The sequence below is a fragment of the Erythrolamprus reginae genome, chromosome 2 (assembly GCF_031021105.1).
Source record: "Erythrolamprus reginae isolate rEryReg1 chromosome 2, rEryReg1.hap1, whole genome shotgun sequence".
Lineage (NCBI taxonomy): Eukaryota > Metazoa > Chordata > Lepidosauria > Squamata > Dipsadidae > Erythrolamprus > Erythrolamprus reginae.
Genome location: NC_091951.1, coordinates 136,448,280 through 136,472,521, shown reverse-complemented (window position 1 = coordinate 136,472,521; position 24,242 = coordinate 136,448,280). Strand labels below are relative to the sequence as shown.

General features: G+C 41.6%; 2 protein-coding genes across 8 annotated transcripts in view; one reads left to right on the top strand and one right to left on the bottom strand.

Moving 5' to 3' along the window:
- The window catches only part of MAN2B1 (mannosidase alpha class 2B member 1), a 42,280-nt gene extending 40,894 nt beyond the window's left edge, over window positions 1-1,386 (top strand). For all 4 annotated transcript variants that reach the window (XM_070739530.1, XM_070739531.1, XM_070739532.1 and 1 more), the window contains one exon: window positions 882-1,386. In XM_070739530.1, the coding sequence (XP_070595631.1) occupies window positions 882-982 (101 nt within the window). In that variant the 3' untranslated portion in view covers window positions 983-1,386. The remainder of the gene's footprint in view (window positions 1-881) is intronic.
- A 433-nt stretch (window positions 1,387-1,819) lies between these two features.
- TRMT1 (tRNA methyltransferase 1) lies at window positions 1,820-24,160 on the bottom strand. Of its 4 annotated transcripts, none has more exons than XM_070739534.1 (17): window positions 24,097-24,160; window positions 21,129-21,473; window positions 18,405-18,460; window positions 17,073-17,215; window positions 14,757-14,944; window positions 12,426-12,541; window positions 10,893-11,005; window positions 10,452-10,600; window positions 10,168-10,251; window positions 9,563-9,632; window positions 9,289-9,423; window positions 8,022-8,107; window positions 6,711-6,819; window positions 5,152-5,228; window positions 3,579-3,698; window positions 2,938-3,058; window positions 1,820-2,015 (listed from the first exon to the last, which is right to left on the bottom strand). In XM_070739534.1, exons 2-17 carry the CDS (start codon window positions 21,434-21,436, stop codon window positions 1,965-1,967), a joined length of 1,926 nt encoding a protein of 641 aa, XP_070595635.1. In that variant the 5' UTR covers window positions 21,437-21,473; window positions 24,097-24,160; the 3' UTR covers window positions 1,820-1,964. The 4 variants fall into 4 exon arrangements, with proteins under 4 accessions (XP_070595635.1, XP_070595639.1, XP_070595636.1 ...); XM_070739538.1 differs by having other exon boundaries at window positions 23,808-24,126; XM_070739535.1 differs by having other exon boundaries at window positions 23,981-24,126.
- Between the last annotated feature and the right edge of the window lie 82 nt (window positions 24,161-24,242).

Sequence of the window (24,242 nt, the reverse complement as noted above, 5' to 3'; positions counted from 1 at the left end):
GCGCAATGCATCCGGGCCACCAGTTTGACACTCCTGCTCTATTGCTTCAAAGAAACTGGTGCTTTCAGTCCTTTTTTATCCTAACGTATTTAGTGTAATTGAGTTGCACTGCTAAGCTACTCCAAGGGACCTGCTCTATTTCTATAACCTGCAATTAGTTCTACATAGACTAACCTCTTATCTTGATTCAAAATTTATGCCTGGCAGCTTTTCCAGAGCCCCACTGGCCTCTCTAGCCTACCCACAAAGTCTGCATTTTGTATGACTAGGCAAGAATTTGCCATTACAGTGGTACCTCTACTTACGAACTTAATTCATTCCGTGACCAGGTTCTTAAGTAGAAAAGTTTGTAAGAAGAAGCAATTTTTCCCATACGAATCAATGTAAAAGCAAATAATATGTGCGATTGGGGAAACCACAGGGAGGGTGGGGGCCCTGTTTCCTCTTAGGAGATTCCAGGAGAAGCCACACGGAGGCTTCTCCCTGCCTTTTCCGGCCCTGTTTCCTCCAAGGAGATTCTTAGAGAGGTCCCACAGAGGCTTCTCCACGCCTTTTCCGGCCCTGTTTCCTCCAAGGAGATTCCTAGAGAGGCCCCCCTGCCTTTACCGGTTACAGTTTTGGAGGCTCAGGTTTGTAAGTGGAAAATGGTTCTTGAGAAGAGGCAAAAAAATCTTGAATACCCGGTTCTTATCTAGAAAAGTTTGTAAGTAGAGGCGTTCTTAGGTAGAGGTACCACTGTAACTATAAGCTACAAATGAACTTTTTTGGCAGAAATAATACTGTAAATCCCATTGTCTCTCAATAAGTCATTGCCTTTCTTGTTCCTTCTAAATGTCATATTGGTATTCAATCACTCTTTCTCATTCTCTTCCTATTCATAGAGATAGCAGCGGAACGGCAATCAGACACTCGTCTAGACCCAGCCCACATTGAATTATCTCCCATGCAGATAAGAACTTTCCTGGTACAAATTAGGTACTAAGGCAGGCCAACAAGGCGAGAGATGTAAGGAAGAATTCAATCTGCCTTTTGGTCTGAGAAGAGTGAAGTATGTATGGCCTCAAGAGTGAAGTATGGTCTCAGGGAACAGCAGGTGCCTTTCCCCTCCCCACCCCCAGGAACCTGCACAAGAGGGAGGAAGTAGTCCCTGTCTGACGCAGGCATTGTCTTGTTCTGCGAACAGAGGATGCCCTTAAGCCGCTATCTTCAGAAATCGTCCTGATTTTTTTTAATGAAAAAAAGATCACTGTTAAAAGACTACACCGGTCCAGCCTTCATGTCCTCAAAGAACATCCATAATAACCAAAAATTGACCGTCCTTACAGAGGGTTTTGAAAGTGCTAGAATATTTGGACTATCATCTTTTTAATAAATATCTTAAAGACATATATATCTATTCTGCATATTGCTTCAGTATTTCATCCTGTTAAAAGTTGGAAAGTAATTAAAGGTAACCACACTAGAAGCAGGAGATTGAGAGTCCTAGCTTCATCTTGGCCATGAATGATAGCTGGGTGACCTTGAGCCAGTCATCTCTCTCTCTCTCTCTCCACGTGGCCTTTCTCACAGGGTTGTTATGGAGAAAATAGGAAGAAGAAGGAATATTGGATGTTTGTTGCCTTGAGTTATTTATAAAAATAATGTAAGTAAGACTGGTGATATTTTTTTTTAAGTGGAAAGGCAGCCATGTGTAAATTTGTTCTCTGCTGTTCTACTTGGCTGAACTGGTTCTTAGGTGTTGTTAATCCGCGCCCTACAAAAAATGCTAATGAGTCAAAACTATACGCTCATCAGTATCAAACAATCACACACTCAAACATTATGAAAAGATAATAGTATTTAATTAGCATGCACATTTTGACAGTCATTAAAATATAAAGATTGCCTATAAATGCAAAAATAAAAATCACACCAGGCATTCAGGACCTTTTTTTTTTGTTACACTGCTGTTATTGGTGTTTCATTCATTCTGTCTCGTGAGAGTAGCAACATTTGTCCCCTAAGGTGCAGTCACCCTGGAAATGAAAATGGCATTCATTGGAAACAACTTATTTAAGACATATTCTTGCACCTAACCCAGCCTATATTATTTATATAAGTGCTAAAAAAAAACCTGCCTACATGAAGCACTATCATCACTATGCTAATTTCACTATGCATTAACTTTAGCATTTTTATATAATACAGTATTTTATACAGAAGTCAAAAATAGGTCTTCAAAGGAGGGGTTTTTTTACAGTGTGCCTATGGTTTGTATTGTATATAGTCTTAATTGCATCCACAAAGACTTACATTTTTGCTGCTGCCTTAGATCTGCCTAAACTGAACAGTTTGGTAAAATATCAAGCAAGCAGCGGTTTAGTAGACCAGTTTACACTTGGGAGCAGCCCAATCTATTTTCAGAGGCCATCATGGTACTTAATAGGAGTCATTTGTTAATCATAACATTGGTTAAAATGGGCTGGCTAGATATGCAAGATTATTGGTTCTGGCTGCCACTCTTAAGGTAGAGCAGATATTTCTTGCTCATTATGTCCTTCCTTATTTGTGGCTAAAAAACAACCCAAACCTTGGTGAATATTTTCTGTTTCTTTCCCTTGCAGCTTCCAGACCTCCTGTATGGAGAAGGAAGCCCTCAATCCATTTTTTTCCCTTTCCCAGGAAGCTTAGACCCTACGCTGGTTCTGCATTAGTACAGTCACCTCAAAAGATGCTCTAGGAAGAGGTAATTTCCTTTCCCCATTTCCTTTAGATTCAAGTGTCCTCATCTATGCTATAACCCAACTATATCAATCCCATGACTAAATATTTTTAGAAACCAAAGGAAGCAATGTGTCGCAGTCCTCTTCTATCACCTGCCAATCACATTTCTTCCTTGACCTGTGCTGTCACAACAAACTTGAATTCATCTCATGAAGAGTAACTATGGCCACTTACCTGTCGGAACCTCTTGCATGGAAAATTTTTTAGGTGAGAATCATCAGTCCCTTCTGCACAGGCTTTCCTCTTGTTTTGATGTAACTTTCTCTTTTCCTGCAGACAAGAGGAAATCCCACCCCTGACCCAGAAAAGTAATTTAGGCACGAACCAAGGCAGCTGCCCTTTGGTTTTAATGGGGCACCAAAAAGGCTCATAATGGGAAGTTGTAGCAAACCCTGTAAAAATATTGACACCCATCTGCTTCTGCACCCAAGAGGACTAGCCTACAACTCCTTCTACAGTTAGATTGCACCCAGCAAGGAGAAGTAATAGTGACATCAGCCAAGGGCCTGAGCTAGCAGCTATGGTATATGCATGTAAGCTGTTTTATTTTCTGAGAAGGGAGTCAAGATGCAGAGGAAGATATTAGCTAGGCCCTTCCCTTTGCTACACAATCTTCCAAGACAAACATTTCTATTAACAAGACTATGATTTGCAGCCCAAACAATACATCTGGGATCAGTTTTACAATGAAGAAACAAAGCTCTTTTCTCCCCCCTTCAGATCTTACAGGTGTAATTTGCAATCCCAGAAGAGTTAGAATCTGGATGTTCTGATTTCCTCCCAGCACCCCACCGATTCCTTTTAAACCCCTTTACCCTGCTTTTGCTCTTGATTTGGGCCCCCAGAAGGGCTCAGGATTCATCTGGAAGCGCCGGAGTCTCTGTTTTCGTGATTTAGGGTTAGCATCTGCTCGGACAGTAAAGGATGCCTGCAACCTGTACAATTTATAGAAAGTCGGAAGAAGGAGGGACAGATTAGAACGTGTGCTGGAATTCTAACCCACAGGAATCTTTTTAGTAGGTTCCGTCAGTAGTTAGTATGTTACATGTTTCTCTGCAAAGAAACAGCTTCAAATTAACTCTTGGGAGATTCTCCTCTCTCTACTGCCATCCTCCCTCTGTGTGTATGTGTGTACATTATATTATTATTATTATTATTATTATTATTATTATTATTATTATTATTATTATTATTTATTAGATTTGTATGCCGCCCCTCTCCGTAGACTCTGGGCAGCTCACAACAATAGTAAAAAACAATATATAATAACAAATCTAATAATTAAAAAAATCTAAAAACCCCTTATTTAAAAGCAAGACATGCACACAAACATACCATGCATAAACTATATAGGCCAGGGGAGATGTCTCAATTCCCCCATGCCTGACAGCAGAGGTGGGTTTTAAGTAGTTTACAAAAGGCAAGGCAGGTGGGGGCAATCCTAATCTCCAGGGGGAGCTGGTTCCAAAGGGTCGGGGCCGCCACAGAGAAGGCTCTTCCCCTGGGTCCCGCCAGAAGACATTGTTTAGTCGATGGGACCTGGAAAAGGCCAACTCTTTGGGACCTAACAGGTCACTGGGATTCATGCGGCAGAAGACGGTCTCGGAGATATTCTGGTCTAATGCCATGAAGGGCTTTATAGGTCATAACCAACACTTTGAATTGTGACCGGAAATTGATCGGCAATCAATGCAGACTGCGGAGTGTCGGTGTAACATGGGCATACCTTGGGAATCCCATGATTGCTCACGTAGCTGCATTGTACATGTATGTATGTATGTATGTATGTGCTGGAGAAGATTCTTATGAGTCTCTTGGACTGCAAGGTGATCAAACTGGTCAGTCCTAGAGATCAACCCTGACAGCTCTTTAGAAGGCCAGATTCGGAAGATGAAACTGAAATAGTTTGAGAAGGTATTGGAAAGGAAGGACTCACTGGGGAAGAGCCTAATGCTGGGAAAGATTGAGGGCAAAAGAAGAAAGGGACGCCAAAGACTGAAGTGGCTGGATGGAGTCACTGAAGCAGTAGGCATGAGCTTAAATGGATTTTGGGGAATGGTAGAGGACAGGAAGGTCTGGAAGAATGGTGTCTATGGGGTCGCGATGGGTTGGACATGACTTCGCGACTAGCAACAACAATGTATGTATGTATGTATGTCTTTTTTATTTTATTATTTTATTTTAATTTATCAAACTTCTTCACCACCCATCTCCCCCAGAGAGAGGCTGTTTTTTTGTTTGCTTTCTTTTTGCCTTCAGAAACTTTAGATTTCTGCCTTCAAACAATCCAGGCTTTTAATATCCTGCACCCAAAGCAATGTGTTTCTCAGCTCAAAATCCACATTTACTTATCTCAAAGCCCAGTTCTACCATGTGACAATCACCTACTTGGGTTCCATGGAAAGGATGTGAGCAGCTGGGCTGTGCTCTGAAAGGCGCTCTCGTTTCACAGGGTTGAGTTGCTCCTAGAAGTAGGGATGGGCAGAAGGAAGAGAAGGAACAGCAGTTTAATCTTAAAAAGAGCCCAGATCAGGGGTATCAAACTCGCATTGTCATGGCATCGTCACATGACATATTGTGATTTTTTTCCTTTTGCTAAACCACGCATGGGCATGGCTAGTTTGTGACGAATCCGGCCCATAGGCCACAAATTTTTCAGGCATGACCTAGACGCAGTGTTTCCCAATCTTGGCAACTTGAAGATACAGTACAATATTACCTCGTCTTACGAACTTACTTGGTTCCGGAAGTAGGTTCGTAAGGCAAAAAGTTCGTAAGACGAAACATTGTTTCCCATAGGAAACAATGTAAAAGCGATTAATGCATGCAAAAAGAGAACAAAATCTGTCACCTTTTAAAACGGTCGGACGTCTTCCTGACGTCAGAGCTCCACCCATGGAATTCTCTATTGGGATTACCCACCTCCTTTCCAGCCTCCAGATCGGCCGAAAACACCACCGCCGATCGCAAAAACAGCGTTCCGCCAAGTGCCGCCGCCCGGCTGTCACCTTCTGAAACAGCTGGGCGCTTCTCAGCGGCCTCCAGAACCCGAACCCCCGGGTTCGGCATTCAGGAGAACACCGAGAAGCCCCCTGGCTGTTTCAGAAAGTGACAGCCGGGCGGCGGCGCTTCTCAGTGGCCTCCCGAACCCGAACCCGAAAAGTTCGGGTTTCGGTTCGGGAGAACGCCAAGAAGCCCCCTGGCTGTTTTAAAAGGTGACAGCTGGGCAGCGGCACGCAGCAGAGCGTCATTTTGCGATCTGCTGTGGGTTCGTAAGCTGAAAAAAGTTCGTAAGAAGAGGCAAAAAATTTCCGAACCCCGGGTTCGTATCACGAGGGGTTCGTATTGCGAGGGGTTCGTATCACGAGGTACTACTGTATCTGGATTTCAACTCCCAGAATTCCCTAGCCAGCATTTGCTTGGAGTCCAAATATCTTTAAGTTGCCAAGGTTGGGAAACACTGATAGAGGAAGGGTGTAGACAAGAGGAAAGGCAACCAACTGTAAAATGGATATCTCGGATTGGTGGTGTTTTTTAAAAAAATCTTGTAGAGCTACCTTATACTGAACATTTATTAAAGTTTGCAGAAATAAATTAGTTTAAGCCGATTGACTTTGCCTAAAAACTAGAGAAGAGGAAAAACCAGAAATTACCTCTATGAGAATACTGATGCCTGGAATAGCCTTAAAGAGGCCTCCATAATTGTTATATAATGGCAAAAGCCTTAAAAAATGCTCCCTTATATGAATGTTAAGATCAGTGGTGGGTTGCTACCGGTTCGCCCCAGTTCATGCGAACTAGTAGAGGTGGCAGCGGGAGGCTCCGCCCCCCCCCCCCCCCATCACAGACTATCTGCACATGAGCTAAGCACGGCATGTGCGCATTCACAGTTCCGAACTGGTGGCGAAGATAAGTGAAACCCACTTCTGATTAAGACCATTGCTCACCCAGCAGCGCATAATGTCCCAAAGCACAGATGATGGCGCATCTGTTTTTATAGCATTCTTACAGGCATGAGAAAGCGACACTTGGTAGCCAGCGTGAAGAAGAGCTGATCTGAAAAAGAATTCAGAGAAGGCTTAACTTAAAACATGCCATAACTCCCCTAAGGAACCTGACCAATTGGGACAGGTCAGCGTTCTGTTTGAGTCAGTAGGGAAATTGTAACCATCATCTAAACATGAGACTCCTATTTTGTCAAATCTATTTTTTCCCCTATACAGTAGTACCTCTAGATACGAGCTGCTCCACATGCGAGTATTCCAAGTTACGAGCCACGACGGGAGCGAAATTTCTGTTCGACACCCGAGCTCAAATTTGGGATACGAGCCAAGCTTCCACTAGGTGGCGCAAGAAACCTTGCTTCTGGTTATCTCGGCAGGGAAAAACAAAGGCTAAAGCATTCGTTCCAGATACGAGTTGATCAAAATACGAGCTGTGTTCTGGAACGAATTAAACTCGTATCTAGAGGTACTACTATACTTGATATTTAAATGCTGTAGCTTGGTGTTTTGTTTTGTTTTACAACTTCTTCTCTACTTTCCTAGGAAATGTACTCTTTGTATATTCTTAAAAATCACATGATATAGCATGCAAGAGACCATGAGCAGCTGTGTTTTCAATAGCAATAGCCACAGCACTTACATTTATATGCCGCTTCACAGTGCTTTGCAGCCCTCTCTAAGCGGTTTACAGAGTCAGCATATTTTCCCCAACCATCTGATTCCTCATTTTACCAACTTCTGAAGGATGGAAGGCTGAGTCAACCTTGAGCCAATCAGAATCGAACTGCCGAACTGCTAGCAATTGGCAATCAGCAGAGGTTATCTGCAATACTGCATTCTAATCACTGCACTACCAGGGCTGGTAATTCAAATCATCTAAATTAAAATTTATCCTTGAGTCAACCACAGTTTTGGAGAAGGAATCTTTCAAACAGCATGTTGTCAGGCAATGGGGCCTGAGCCATCTGCATATGATGACTATTCTGTTTATGTCTGAAAAGATTCAGAGATTCACAAGACCAGATAACTTACTAAAAAAAAAAACAGTGAGACTCTTAGCAAGCTCCTGATTAATGCACAACTATTGGTAGTAAAACCTCATAGTCTCCTCAATATCACAATGGCATTCAAACTTTGGCTTTACCAGCAATTGCAAGGAAATCCTGTCAATCACCACATCCACAACATATCTTAGGATGTTCCTTTTTAAAGTTAAATACAAGATATAGGTGCAAATTAGCAAGTTCATCTTACCTGAACTGTAGTAGAGAAGGACTGTTAGAATGGATGGTTTTACTGAGTTTATCAAGGGTATAATAGAGAGGGACATCCGGTAGTTCCTACATGCAGAGGAAAGCAGGCTTTAATTATACAGGGAGGTTATTCTAGTGAGGTTACAGAAGAGGCACAAGTCAACCTTGAAGCTGGTCTGACTGAAGCCATTTTGGAGCTTCAGCCATTTTGGAGCTTCAGCCATTTTGGAGCTTCAGCCGTTTTGAAATCCTGACAGCGTATCTATTACTACAACCGTGTTTTGGTCACGTTCTGCTTTCAACAAATGATCCATTCATAAGGCACTTTTTAAGCTTACTAGAAGAAGCTCCCTTTTAGGTGTTCTGTCTGGGTTCCCCAGACCTCTACACCAACTGGAAAAATACAGCCAGACACTCTGGTAAAAGCAAAAGTATTTTATAACTGGAAAAATAAACACAGAGAACAATCTGTTCTTCCTAACAGACAGACTATAAGAATTTACAGCAGAGTCCTGATGTCCAGACAATACAGCAAGCTTCTTGCTGGCACACCCACCACTGTAGAGCATAAGACCCCCACCTTTTTCTCCCAAGGTTTCAGTACTCCAGGTCACAAACCAGGATTCCAAGACGCCAAAGTTCACAGCCAGGTCCCAAGACTCCCAAAGATAATACTCCACAAGCCAGGAAGGGTGGGTCTGCCTTTTATCCTTTCCAGAGAGCACCACACCCAAACCCAGCTGTTGCCTCTTTAATGCTGAAAGTACCTAACTAATTGTTCCCTTCTCTGTGTAGCTCTTCTCTGTCGCAGATCTATTATGGCTTGTGCATTTTCCTCTAAGGAATCCAGGCTGCTTGCTGGGGAGAGCTCCCTCTGGGGGGACTCTGGCTGTTCCCCCTCTTCCTCTGCCTGCGATTCCACCTCCTCGTCTGCCTGCCCCTCCTGTTCCTCATCCTCCCCCTCTGAGCCAGAAACCGACAGAAGTTCAGCCGTTCCCGGAGGGGCCCCAGACGGAACCACAACATTAGGTAACCTCATTCACTATTGTCTCATAAAAAAGATGTCAATAGCCTTGCAAAAACCCAGACCATGGCTTGAACACTACTGCCTTGCAATGGGGAAGGCTGTCTTAAGGCTGAACGCAGCAATGCTGCCTGCAAAACCTGGCAATCTGCTGGCTAGCTCTCCACTACTTGATGACACCTTCTGGGGAATATTCTGAAAAAAGAGCCGCCCTATTTGCCCTACCAACGGCTATCATACTCACCTCCATTACCATGCTCAGGATGCCCTGTATCCGTTGATTTGTCTGAAAGCGGCCTGGGTTACTCTCAACTGCTGACAAGACTCGCTGGACAAAATCCAAATCGTGAAGCGGTGCTGCCCACATGGGGCCGGCCAGCTGCAGGACAAAGAGGAGGAGGAAATATCAGTTTGGGAATAAACACTTCTCCAAGAGCATGTAAGGCAGGGGTATAAGACTCACACTTGACACCCCTGATGTAAGGCAAGTCATGAGACTATATATTGTCCCGGCTCACCTGGTGGTGCTGATGGCAATGTTCACAGGATGGACCTACAGGGGGGCCACAAGCAGACTTATAGTTGAAGCTGTTGGGTTATACAGAGAAGCAGATCAGAATAACAGGTGGGTTTGCTTTCTCCAGGGGACTCAGGGTAGCTATGTTACAAGCACAGGCTGTCTAAAAGTCCATGGCCAAACATGGAATTCTCTCTCTCCCACCCCCCCTCCCTCCCTTCCTCACTTGTAGGATTATCTTAAACATGAGATCATCTTTTTCTTGGACAAACAGCGTACTAAATCGTTTTTGGCCTTGCAATTAACAGATACCTCTTTCTGTGTATGTTTTCATATTTTTTTATTTTCCACCTCATGCGCTTCTGATAGATTGGGGGGGGGGGGGATTTTAACATTTTTTTAAAAAAATTCAAAGGAAAAAGAAAGATGGGAAGCCAACTAGCAGTTCCAACTAAAAAAGCAATACTTATTAAAATGGGAAATTAGTTTTCTGCTGTGATCAGTGCAGGAGAAAATATCTAGCATGGGGAAAAAATGTATACACTAAAAGTGATTTAGGCAGAAGAATAAAGGAAACGCTATCAAAACTGTAAAATGAACTCTTACTTTTTGCCATCGCTGACCATCTTGCCAAGTCTCTGGATATGAAATGATCCACAGCCCACACAGTTATAAACCAAGGCCTGTTTGCTGCCAAGAGAAAGAAAAGAAGAGTTGTTAGAAAACTAGAGAGGGCAAAGAAGGAAATGCCCAGGTATCAGCTTTGAGTCATGCCAGCTGTATTGGACAGCCTCCTTGGGAATGCAACAAATTGGGAACCGTTAGAAAGCAAGCAGGCGTGATGTTTTTTCCTCTGCAGGGGAAGCAGAGCAGGAAAAGCAGGTGCTCACCTAGCAGAAGCTTTGACCTTGGATGGTCCACTGAAGACTCGAACAAACACACGGATGTAAAAGTCGACACTGACAGACAACAGTGGAACAATATAGCGCTGGTAGCAGTTGGCACGGAGATCCAGACTGTGCAGGATAATTCGTAGGGCCTGAAAGAAACAGACAGTGCAGCAGTTCCCTTGACCTTTGGGTGCTGGCACAATATGGCTAACTTTACAAAGGATACGTAAGACCTTTGTATATTGCTCACAGCTTGTCATGTTCCCATTCTATTCTTTCTCAACTCCAGTACTGCCGTACTTATAAGGCTTTACTAATCACTGCTAACTGTCCTTGCTGGTTCAGGAAGAAATAATTTCCTTTTAAGCGGAATAACAAGCAGGAAAAAAACACGGCAATAGAATGTAAGCATCTCACTGCCTGGCACTCCCTCCTACTCACCATCTCATGACAGCAGGTGGTGCCGATGGACACGCCTCCATATTTGCTGTAACATGTCTCGCCCAATTTCCCAGCCAATACAGCCATGTCAGTGCACGTAACACACAGCAGACCTGTTGGGAGGTAAAATGCAGAAAAAAATGCAAACCAGCACTTCTCCCAAACATACTTAAGGCACAAACGAGGAAGAGACAAGGCCAATGAGCATGTGCCAAAGGTTTCACTCTACATCTGCCCACGGCTGAGCCAGTGCAATTCTACTTCCTTCTCTCCAAAAAAAGCCAGTTTACCTTATAGGCTCTTATATTAAGAAACCTTTAGGGACATAAGTGACAGCAATATTATTTGCCAGTATAAAATGCCTCAAGCCCAATTCCAGACTCTAGAGTCCCAGTTTTTTTCCTTTTCACTGTGTAATGTTCACTTTGGGAGCTTGTTTTTCCTAGTGGTTAGCCTAAAATCAGGAGACTGAGTTCTAGTCCTGCCCCGGGCACCAAAACTGTCTTGGTGACAGTAGGCTAGTCATTCTCATCCCAACTTCCCTGACATATGGTTGTTGTTGTGTGATGGAAAACAAGAGGAAGAAGTAGTACTGTGTATGTCTGTTGCCTTGGGTTACTTATAAAGTAATAAAGGTGGGATAAAAATTTAATAAATGAATATATGTCTCAATCGTTCTTAAGCAGTTTATAACCTTTGGAACATCACTATTTCCTACTGATCAGGAGTCAAGATATGGCTAAAGAAGTACCTCATTTTAGAAAAAAAATCTTACTGATTTCTACAAAGCATGGGACAAATGGTACCATTGATTAAAAAAAAGAAACTACTTAAAAATTATACATCAAGAAAAATGTCCAACTAAAACAACGTGTAAAACCAGTAAACTACGACATGAATCATAATATCAAATTGAAACCATAAACTGTAAACATCGATCGACACAAATTTTGAACTACAAAGAAACTGAATGAACAAACCCTTAAACCACTGATAAATGTTGGCACTAGCAACTACGTCAAATACATATGGATAAAACGTCAGGAAAATCTACACCACCTATATGCTTAAACCACAGGCCGCAAAACATGGAAGCCCCAGCTCTAACGCTGGCCCTCCACACTCTGCTTACCACTCTTTTCTTGCTCTATTTTTCTATCCTTCCTCCTCTTGTATCTCTTTCCCTTCTTTTTAAATCCCTTTCCCTTCCTTCCTTTCTCCTTCCCCACTCACACGTTATATAAGTAAACTATAATTGCTAGAATGTATATTATATATAGTCCCTTTACTTTTCTGTACCCTGTTTTTAATGTATATATCTAATACAGTAAACATATTTTACAAAAAAAAGGGGGGGGGGAAATCTTACAATGTGAAATCCATGTTGTTTGTTATTATTTCAATTTGCAGTAAAGAAAAAAGTGGAAGCGTTTATTGAGAAAATTATCTAGGGAAAAAACCCAGTATTCTGACCAGCCCCTTTTTCACTATTGATAACAATGCTTAGAACTGGGGGGGAAACTACCAACCCACCTCCATCCTTCACACACTGCACCACAGCATCCAAGAAACCAGAAGGGCTGCCATACGGGTCCAGATCAATAACGTCAAAGAATTCTTTGGCTGCCTTTTTGCGATATAGCAGCATCCTGCCCGAGATAAAAAGAGAGAGAGAAAGAGAGATGGTGATTGACAGTGATTAGATATGGCACCTCCCATAGCTAGAAAAGAGGAAGCAGAAAATTCTATGAAACAGTAGATGTGGGCTTCCATTGAAAAGGAAGCCCACTTAATCCTTCTCTATGCTAAAACATTTGGCATACACAGAAAACTACCTAAAATGGAGGATCAGCTATTTTCCCTAGCTATCTGGCTGCTCATATAGAGATTGTGTTCAATATAAAGCATACCCTTAATATGATTCCACATCAGCAAAAGATTAGGCCAATGAATACATATCTAATGCAAATCAGAGATGTTTATCCAGCTTAATTCTACAGAAGAGGGGAGTAGATGAATAATTTGCTCAATAAAGGACGGCTGTTTTCAACTGTAGAGAAGAACAGAAAAAGATGGGAATTCTGGAAAATAAAACTCCTTTGTGTATTCTTATTTTTTAAGCCATACACAGACATTGTGCCCAGATGACAGAATTAAAGAATGAGATAATTAGAAATACAGTTGAAGTACAGGACCCGTTTATCATTTCTGTTCACCTGTGATTCAGATGTCTTTCCCAGACCTACACAAGTGGCAATTCTGCGTCAAGTCATATAATCTTCCTGATTTTAAGAGTAGTATATACCTATTATTATTAGCATATCATGTTGTTGCAGTAGCCAGGACACTACAACAACAACAACAATAATAATAATAATAATTTATTAGATTTGTATGCCGCCCCTCTCCGAAGACTCGGGGTGGCTCACAACAATAAAAACAATATTATAGTAGAACAAATCTAATATTAAAAAAACATATAAAAACCCTATTATTATTTTAAAAAACCAAACAACACATTCATACCAAACATAAAACAAAATATAAAAGAGCCTGGGGGAAAGGTGTCTCAACCCCCCTATGCCTGGCGGTATAAGTGAGTCTTGAGTAGTTTACGAAAGACAGGGAGGATGGGGGCAGTTCTAATCTCCGGGGGGAGTTGATTCCAGAAGGCCAGGGCCACCACAGAGAAGGCTCTTCCCCTGGGGCCCGCCAAACGACATTGTTTAGTCAACGGGACCCGGAGAAGGCCAACTCTGTGGGACCTTATCGGTTGCTGGGATTCGTGCGGTAGCAGGTGGTTCCGGAGGTACTCTGGTCCAATGCCATGTAGGGCTTTAAAGGTCATAACCAACACTTTGAATTGTGACCGGAAACTGATCGGCAGCCAATGCAAGCCACGGAGTGTTGTAGAAATGTGGGTGAATCTTGGAAGCCCCACGATGGCTCTCGCGGCTGCATTCTGCACAATCTGAAGTTTCCGAACACTTTTCAAAGGTAGCCCCATGTAGAGAGCATTGCAGTAATCGAACCTCGAGATGATGAGGGTATTCCTATTGCAATAATATATGGAATAGTAGTAGTTTGGCTTGCCAAGGTACCAGCCCTGTTATAGGAGATGCTTGCGCGCTTTCCAAGGTCCGCCACAGGAGGGCGAGCTGCCTTCGCACCAGAGAGAAAGATGAGAAAAAATGAGAAAAAAAATGAGAAAATAAAAATATTATTACAGGGTGGATTTGATCTAAATCAAGTTGATTTAAATCATGATTTAATGATAGTAAGAAGGCTCGATTTAAATCAACTTGATTTAAATCATAATTTTTAAAGAACAATTGTCATCTCTGCCCAGCTCCTCTTCTGACCTGCTCTTGATCACCAACAGTCCTAATACTGCAGAATATACAGCCTCATGTTACATAACTAAGCTCCATTTCATGCTGAATAAACTAAACTATTAATGTATCTTAAATAGAAAACTATATTTAGATAGATTTTTTTATTCCAAAAACATTTTGTTAAAATAAATTTGATAAAAATCAAAAAAATCCAATTTAAATTTTAAAAACCTTCCAATTTAAATTTTTAAAAATCTTGGTGTATTTTTTTTTAAAATAAATCACCAATTTTTATCCACCCTGTATTATTATCACTCCCCAAGACTCACTGAATAAGTTATTCCATATTACAGAACATAAGTCAGTCAAGTATTTAAAAGTGGGTAAGTGAAATCTAAGTTGCTTGTCCTTCTTTAACTCCCATTGTTACTATTAAAAACAAAAATTCTTTCTCAAAGCAAGAGTTAAGTGATCAAGGGAATTAAAGGGGAAAAAAAGAAATCCTTCTCTTGTATAGAAGTTTACTAACCGAGCATCTGACAAGCTTGGAGTCACCAGGTGTTCCACGCCATTGAACTTAATGTTTTGAGTGATGGACTCAACAGCCTTAGAAGAATTATCATTAGCTACCACACTGTGAATTCCAGGCACTTCCTTTGCAAATCGGATGGAACGCAGTCCAGATGCAGCCAGAGCCTCCAGCACTTGGAGCCCCTCCTGTAAAAGGCAGGAAAAAAATTAAAGAAAAACTGAAATAAATGTTGGAACTAATTTTTTAAAAGCTCAATACTTGACTTGAAACTATTTGGATCATCCATGCTTCAACTTCCAAAGTGGCCCTGGGATTTTCAAGAATATTAAATAGACAGAATGTGTTCAGAATGTGTCTTTCCTAAGTGTTTTGTGGTGTCCAATCACTTTCCATGCTCAAAACAAAGAGAAGCTTGCATCGTAACTTAAAGTGGACCCTTTGAATGCTTCAAGTCAGTGATTTTCAACCTTTTTTGAGCAGCGGCACATTTTTTACATTTACAAAATCCTGGGGCACACCACCAACCAAAATGACACAAAATGACACCCTAAGACACTCTCCTCTCTTTTTCCATCCGTCTCCTCCCCACCCTTGTGTGTGTATACACGCTCTTGAACCATTTGCAAAACAGGTGAGGGCTGGGGGTTTTTTCTCTCTATTCTTTGGGTGCTTTTTATCATATGCTTTAAATCAAGAGTAACTTTGCTCTCTTTTGTTTCTCTTTCTTTCCTCTCATTCTCTGTCTCAATCATTTTCTCATTTCTCTTTTTTCCTCCCCTTTTTGCTCATTTCTCTGTCCCTCTCCTTTTCTCTCTCTCTCTTTTGCTTTCTTTCTCTCTCTCTTACTTTCTCTCTGTTTCTCTTTTCTTTCTCTCTTGCTTCCTCTCTCTCTCACTCTCTTTCTCTCTCTTGCTTTCTTTCTCTCTCTTGCTTTCTTTCTCTCTCTTGCTTTCTTTCTCTCTCTTGCTTTCTTTCTCTCTCTCTCACTCTTTCTCTCTCTTGCTTTCTTTCTCTCTTTCTCTCTCTCTCTCTTTCTTTCTTTCTCTCTCTCTCTCTTTCTTTCTCTCTCTCTCTCTTTCTTTCTCTCTCTCTCACTCTCACTTTCTCTCTCAGCAAAAAGTTGCGAGACTGGAACCTGAGCTTCCTTCTTCGCGGCACACCTGACCATGTTTCTGGTTGAAAAACACTGCTTCAAGTTATGCCGAAATGAGCAACTATTCCAAAGTCCTAGATTCTTTTTCTATGTAAAAAATATTTTTATTTTTCTCCACCATACATCAAATAATTACATCCATATAAACCAAACATATTAATTAAAAGACACCAAAAATATCTTGCTTTGATTTCAATCCAAATACTATCAATATCTGCCATTCTGAACTTCCATTTTCTATTCACTCAGCTTTCTTTTCCCTTTTTCTCCTCACCCCTATGCTTTCTTTAACTTTCTCTACCCCTTCTTTCTCCAACCTCTCCACTTTCTGTCTCCTCCTACCTTTCTACTCCCTCTCCTCCTTTCTTTTCCTTTCCCTGAGTGAACTATTTGTAATTCTAAATGTCATTTATTGGAACAGACTGACAGTTTCTTTCTATTATCCTGTCATCTTGCCAAAGCTTTTATTATTATATCATTAATTTTAATCTAAGACAAGATTATCTTAGATGTATAACTTCTGCCAGTGCTGCCTCCCCACTCCCTACTATTCTCGTCACCTGGATTAAAAAATAGTACTTCTAATCCAGTGATGGGCTACCAAAAAGTTTACTACCACATTGTGGGCATGGCTTATGCATTTTGTTTCAACATCTTTCAATGCAAATGGGGTGCTCTGGGGTGGAGCTTCAAGTTTTGCTACTGGTACTGCGTACCTGACCGTTCCCGTAGGAGCCCATCACTGTTCTAATAATTAATTAATTAATTAATTAATTAATTAATTAAAGTAAGCAAGAAAGAAAGAAAGCAATTTCACACCAAGAACAAACATTGTGATAGTTGTGAATGATAGCAATAGCAACAGCACCACTCCATAGTCCTTTACAGCACTCTTTGAGCAGTTTACAATGTCAGCATATTGCCTCCCACAATCCTCATTTCACCAACTTCAAAAGGATGAAAGACTGAGTCAATCATAAGCCGGTCAGGATCAAACTCCTGACAGTGGGCAGAGTTTGCTTGCAATACTGCATTCTGACCACGATGCCAATGATAGAAAATGTAGGTCAAATATATCTGGACAACAGACTGGTAATGGCCAATGGAGCAGTTCATCCAATCCACCCTGAAAATCCTAATGTGAAACATAGATACAATACCTGGCATACTTCATCCACTTTTGCAACTGTAGTAGTCTCCTCATCTGTAGCATCATTATAGTTTGGTTGTTCCGAGCTATCTTTTTCCGTTTCAGAGAGATCAACAATCACTTTAGAGGTATTTTCTTCCCCAGGGACTGCAACTGGAGAAAAAAGATGGAGCAGATGAAAACACCCTTGGTATCTTGTATGAACAAATGCTCAGTCCTTAAATCTTTTTCTATACAGTGTTCCCTCGCTTTTCGCGGGGGATGCGTTCCGAGACTGCCCGTGAAAGTCGAATTTCCGCGAAGTAGAGATGCGGAAGTAAATACACTATTTTTGGCTATGAACAGTATCACAAGCCTTCCCTTAACACTTTAAACCCCTAAATTGCAATTTTCCATTCCCTTAGCAACCATTTAAATTATTACTCACCATGTTTATTTATTAAAGTTTATTTGAAAAAATATTTATTAAAAGCAGACGAAAGTTTGGCAATGACATATGACGTCATTGGGTGGGGAAAACCGTGGTACAGTATAGGGGGAAAACCAGCAAAGTATTTTTTAATTAATATTTTTTAAAAACCGTGGTATAGACTTTTCGCGAAGTTCGAACCCGCAAAAATCGAGGGAACACTGTAATTATCAAATATCCAGCTCCTTTCTCCAAATTAGAGCAACCTATTATAAATATAACTGCCAGGCTCCCTCTTCTGTTTAATTTTGACACTACTGAAAACCTAAACATGCTTACAGGTGTATGGAGAGCTACACTTTCAAAATCCTACTCATAATTTCAATTATGTAAATAGAAACATAGAAACATCGAAACATAGAAATCTGACGGCAGAAAAAGACCTCATGGTCCATCTATTCTGCCCTTATACTATTTCCTGTATTTTATCTTAGGATGGATATATGTTTATCCCAGGCATGTTTAAATTCAGTTACTGTGAATTTAAACTGCAGTTGATCTTTTTAAAAACTATAAAACAGCTAGAAAGCAACAAGAACAAATTACAGAAGACTAAAACATTCTATATTGTTATTCTGGAGACAGTTTCTAAAAATTAAATGTGGGTCTGCTTATTTCACTTCACAGCCATTAAACAAAACCCCTGTTCTAATAATCTGAGGAAAGAAATCAAAATACTGCCTTGTTAAATCCAAATTATGAGTTTTATTTTAAAAAAATTACTCGTTCTTTCTTTGCAGGCAGGAAAACAAATCCCACCAGCTGAATTGCTACAAAACAATAAAAGTGGGTATCTACATTTTGCTTCTTACATATCTCTGTTTTCACCTGATGGACCTTAGATGGAATAGGGATGAAAGCATTGCCACTCACTCCTAATTCCTTTGGATGAGAGTTGCAGACGAGCAAATTCAGTAATAACTGCACACCTAAAAATGAAAAAACCCCAGCACATATTACAAAGTTTAATGTGCCAGAATATACAAAAGATTATCTATCTATTGTACATACATGCAGTCTTTTCAAGAATGTGTGGCTTTACAAAAGATCATTACATAATTCAGCATTCTAAACTATCAATCATTTCAGAAACTCTTTCAAATAAAATGACAAATCAACATCACTTCTTAGGTCTAAGAAGAAGACAAGTAAGTTATTGTTAACTACATATATATTTCTTCTTTCATACCACTGTTTTCATATTGCTGGGAAGCTGATCCAAGTCCTTGGAAAGGGGCGGCATACAAATCTAATAAATTAATTAATTAAATGGCACATAACTTTAATAAAGTATTATTACATCTGTGCTACATCGATAGCTTTTAAAAACTTGAGTGTGGAGGCAGATGTTTTTATAGCTAAATAACAGCACTTATTTATACTGTTATTAATTAACTCAAAATATGTAATTTGCATCATTACTGCTCAATTATACCAATTTCAAGGAATTTTTATAAAATGCACATAAGCATCAGGTGATATGTAGTATACCAGAAATTGATTTCTGATCTACTGTTTGCTTACCTCTATTAATAACACACTAACTTTATTTTATGCAGCATGTAACATCAATTTGCCTGATATATAGCATTACATACTTAGGAAACTACTTCAATGAATCAAATAGCCCACAAGTTTCACTTTCCAATTTTATACAGTATTTATATTTTTCTGCATCTAAAAACAAACTCCATATAGATTGCAATGTTGCACTAATAACGTTATACTGAAATCATTTGCTCAGCAAATCAGTCCAGAACTCTTAGTATTTAGCTGCAAGAACTGACTTTGAATCTCATTGCATTGCTCAAAGTTTCACACATGTATTAAATTATACATTTGAAAATACACTTACTAAATGAACATTTTCCCATATTGTTCCTTTTACATTACAATAATGGACTGTCATTATTAATAAAAATTACACTGAAAAGTGCAAAACAAAATCGTAATTGAAACTTGCTAAACCTATGCACTATGACAATATCAGCAACATGAAACTCTAGAAAAGTGATGGTGAACCTTTTTTTCCTCTGGGGCCAAAAGAGCTTGCCCGCACACTATCGCACATGCACAAGTGCCCATACCCATAATTCAATGCCTGGGGAGGGCAAAAACAGCTTCTCCTGCACCCGGAGGCCCTCTGGAGGCCGGAAACAGCCTGTTTCCCAACTTCTGGTGGGCCCAGTAGGCTTGTGCTTCACCCTCCCCAGGCTCCAAAGGCTTCCCTGAAGCCAGGGGAGGGTAAAAATGCCGTTGCCCATCCCCCTGGAGGCTCTCTGGAAGCCAAAAACACCCTCCTCCCAGAGCCTCTGTATGAGCCAAAAAACAGCTGGCTGGCACACACATGCATGTTGGAGTTGAGCTAGGGCAACGGCTCGTGTGCCAGCAGATATGGCTCTGCGTACCACCTGTGCCATAGGTTCACCCTCACTGCTCTAGAGGCTGCTCTTCGGGCCCTTTACTGCAGCTCCCTGTCAGATAATCCCACCACTGAGTGGCCCTTCTCCTCCCCTTTCCCTGCCCTGAGAAAAGACGGGCGACTTGCCCCATATTCCAGAGCGAGAGTGAACTACCCCTCTACTTGCCTTTTTCCTGTACTTGTTGGTGCTGTGTGCACCTTGGCCACTGGGGGAGATTCTCCGCACCCTGGTTGGGCTGTCTGGCTGTAATGTAGCCAATGTTCCACATGATAATGGACACCAGGAGGAGGAGGAGGAGGGCACCCAGATGCTGTCTCCCTCATTGTACAGCATGCTAAGTTTAAGTATAAGAGCAGCAAGCAGCCACGGAGGCAATGAGAGGAATATGGGGAGACACGCAACTTTCTCCGCCCTGAGACACTGACTGGGGTGTATCTTCCCACATTCCTCTCACTGCCTCCATGGATGCTTGCGCAGAGGGTTCGTTGCCAGGCGCTTTCAGGCAGCAGCGACTGGGGAACTAGTTACAGGGCATGGTAAACTGGCCATCCCTACGAGTTCAGCGAACGGGGCTAAATTTCTGCCATCGGCTCACCCAAACTGGTAGCAACCCACCACTGCTTTGAATGTCTAAGGTTGCAGATCTCTGTTCTAAGCAAACACATTCTGCTATTTGATAGCAATTGAGACTCTCTTTTAAAAAAAAAATACAAAGAAAAAGAAAAGTGAACATTAAGGATTCCTACAGCCCTATCAGTCCATGAAATGGAACACTAAAATCGTTTTTACAAAACACATCTTCAATAAGGAAAAGTTGTAGATATGCTCGAATACATAGCTAGTCCCCTTGAGGATTCCTGTGGCAGTAAGTAGCAGTTCCTCCCAAGACTTTTTAGAAAGTGAAAACTACAGACAGAACCCCTTTGCTAATGAAAATAATCTTAAAACATGCAAGATAGATCTCAAATATATCTTCTGAAGCTAATCACAGGAGAATATCCCTTTTTTCTCAGATACAGATATTTTCAGCATAAATGTAACTCCAAATTCATTCAAATTTGCTGCTACAACTATATCCCCCCCCCAAATCAAAGGGATACTCTTCCATCATTACTTCATTCCAACTTCATTCATTCAGCCAATAGTTTGTGAACTTATCCTATTCACTACTTACGTAAGGTCTCTGTTGAACTCTTGGACAGGGTTATAGAACACTTCATTGGCATTTGGGAAAATCACTTTTGCTTTTCCTTCTGTGATTATTTTCTCACCATTTTCTGTTGACTCACTGCCACCACTTGTACTCACTGTAGGTGACTGAGCCATATTTTGCTCCAGATTACAGCTCTCTGTTTCTATGACTTGATTCTGATTACTCTCCTTGCTTGTGTTAAAAGATTGATTTCTGACTGAAATTGCAGTTAGAGTCCCTTCATTCCTATATGAAACTAAGGCAAGTCTCAGCCAAATCCTCAAAGACATTTATTTGTCATCAGTTTCCTTAAAGTACCGGTATTCTCTGAAAAGAAAAGAAATATAATTTTACTGCAAATACCCTGAATTTCCAAATATTTATAATTCAGCACTTCTGTCTATATTTAAACACAGCTCCCAAGGGCAGAGTATCTCATATTATATTCACCTACTATAACACTTACTTACTTACTTACTTACTTATTTATATTTATAGGCCACCCTTCTCTTCGCAGGCTCAGGGCAGCTTACAATGATAAAAATAAACACAGTAGATAATAAATACAGTTAAAACATTAGAAAAACACATAAAATCCACTATTAAAACAATCAATCATACCACTTTCATACAAATGGCCAGAGTGAGGCTTACAGTTCCCAGGCCTGACAGCATAGTGTGTTTTAATGCCTTTCGAAAGGCAAAGAGAGTAGGGGTGGTGCGAATCTCTGGGGGGGAATTGTTTCTAGAGGGTTGGGGCTGCAACAGAGAAGGCTCTCCTCCATGCCAGTTGGCATTCTTTAGCCGGCGGGGCCTGGAGGAGCCCTACTCTATGCGACCTAACCGGTCGCTGGGATATGTGAGGCAGAAGGCAGTCCAGTAATAATCAGGTCCAATGCCTTGTAAGGCTTTATAGGTGATAACCAACACCTTGAATTGTGTTCGAAGACCAATCGGCAGCCAGTGCAGCTCACAGAGTGCTGGGCTGATGGTGGGTGTGCCTGATTAGATAAGTGATCATAAACTAAAATGACCAGACATCCCGCTTTTGGTGGGACAGTCCCGCTTTTTAATAATTTGTCCCGTGTCCCACAGCATATCAAAAATGTCCCAATTTTGGAATGGAAGAAGGGGGGTGGCCAGCAGCGGGGGGAGCGCACAAGGGAAGGGGCATGCTTCAATTCTGCCCCTCCTCCTCCTCTTCGTTGGTAGAGTGGTCTTTTCCCTGCCCCCACCCCTGCCCCAACTAAGCCATGCTGACCGTGGCTTGGTTGGTCAAAGGCAGCACTTGGGATGGGGTATTCTGCAGAGCGCGAGCCCAGAATGGTGTTCAGGAACTACCATAGCAGCCGGCACCGCAAGGAGCCAGGAGGCTCGCAGCCTCCTCAAACAGCCTTGCGGAGTGTTGCTCCCTGTCTTCCCCGGGCACAACCGGGCGTTTGACAGGCCTCAGCAGCTCCGGAAGTTTTCCTCTTCCTCCGCCTCCCGTGTCAGTTCTTGTGGCCGGCTCCTTCAGTGAAAAAGGCCCAGGCGGCTCAACTGCTGAGCCCCTTCTCCTTTCCCCTCCTCCTCCTCCTCTTCTTCCTCCACCCCCTCTCTGACTTGGCTATGGAATGCGGCGTGACCTTAAAACAGACTCTCGATTTCGACCCTTTGTTGAGCCTGGCCTTACTGAAATAATGGGGAAGGGAGGGAGAGAGAAAGAAAGCGAGAGGGAGGGAAGGAGGGAGAAAGAAAGAGAAAGAGAGGATAGGGAGGAAGAGAAAAAGAGAGAAAAGAGAGGAAGGAAGGAAGACAGAGAAAGAAAGAGAAAGAAAGAAATAGAGAAAAAAGAGGGAGAGAGAAATAGAGAGAAATAGAAAGGGAGTGAGAAAGAGAGGGGAAAGGAAGGGGAGAGAGAGAAAGAAAGAAAAAGGGAGGAAGGAAGAGTGAGAGAAAAGGAGAGGAAGGAAGTAAGAGAGAGAAAGAAAGAGCAAGAGGATGGTTAGGAGGGAGAGAGAGAGAAATAGAGGAAGGAAAAGAGAAAAAGAGAGGAAGCAAGAGAGAGAAAGAAAGAGAAAGAGAGAAAGAAAGAGGGAGGGAGGAAGGGAGAGAAATAGAAAGGGAGGGAGGAAGAGAGATAAAGAGAAAAAAGAGAGGAAGGGAGAGAGAAAGAGGGAGGAAGAAAGAGAGAAATAGATAGAAAAGAAGGTAGACAGAGAAAAAGAGAGAAGGGGGAAGGAGGGAGAGATAGAGAAAAAAGAGAGGAAGGAAGAGAGAAAAAGAAAGAGGGAGGAAAATACAGCTCCACCACCACCCACCCCACCCCCATCAATGGGGTCCCACTTTACCAATGTTAAAATCTGGTCACCTTATCGTGAACTTATTTTTGCAATACTATTTCTCAATTACAATTTAGATAAATACTATCAGTACTTGATATTAGAAGCAGGAATGACTAATCAAAAATTACTGGAAGCACGCAAACACCACCACCCATCTCAGAGATGTGGCCCGGGCATTTAAACTTCCACCTTTTGAGAAACAGTTTATCCTGACATCAAGAATCTTTTTAATTGTAACTGGAATAGCATGCAAATAAGAGAAATGAAATTTTTTTTACTCCATTAATTTTAGTTACTTTACAGCCAATCTGACATTTTCAATAAACTGTAGACTAACATGCAGGGGGTTGGATTTGATGACCTGCATGGTCCCTTTCAACTCTAACAATAAATAAATAAAATAAAATAAACATATATTCCTCCACAAGTCTTCACATGTAGCTGCAAATACGTGGAGGCGAGGCAGCTGGAGGGCTGAAATCGGGATTCTCGGATGGAGATAACACCGACCTCGAACGTTTCTGTCTTTGCTATTAGCTGGATCGGGCCAAGCATCAAACAAATGAATCGGAGTTAAACTATAAAATATCTCCCAAGGAATCGGGGATGGAATTAGCACAACCAACCTAACTAATGTCCACGTTCCAGCTTATACTGCCGGCGCCATGTTGAAAGTAACTGGGTAAAGATCAGCTGACATCCTGCCAGCCAATAGAAACGGGGCAGCGGACGAGTCGCCTAGAGAGTCAAAAAAAGTGAAGGAAACGCCACT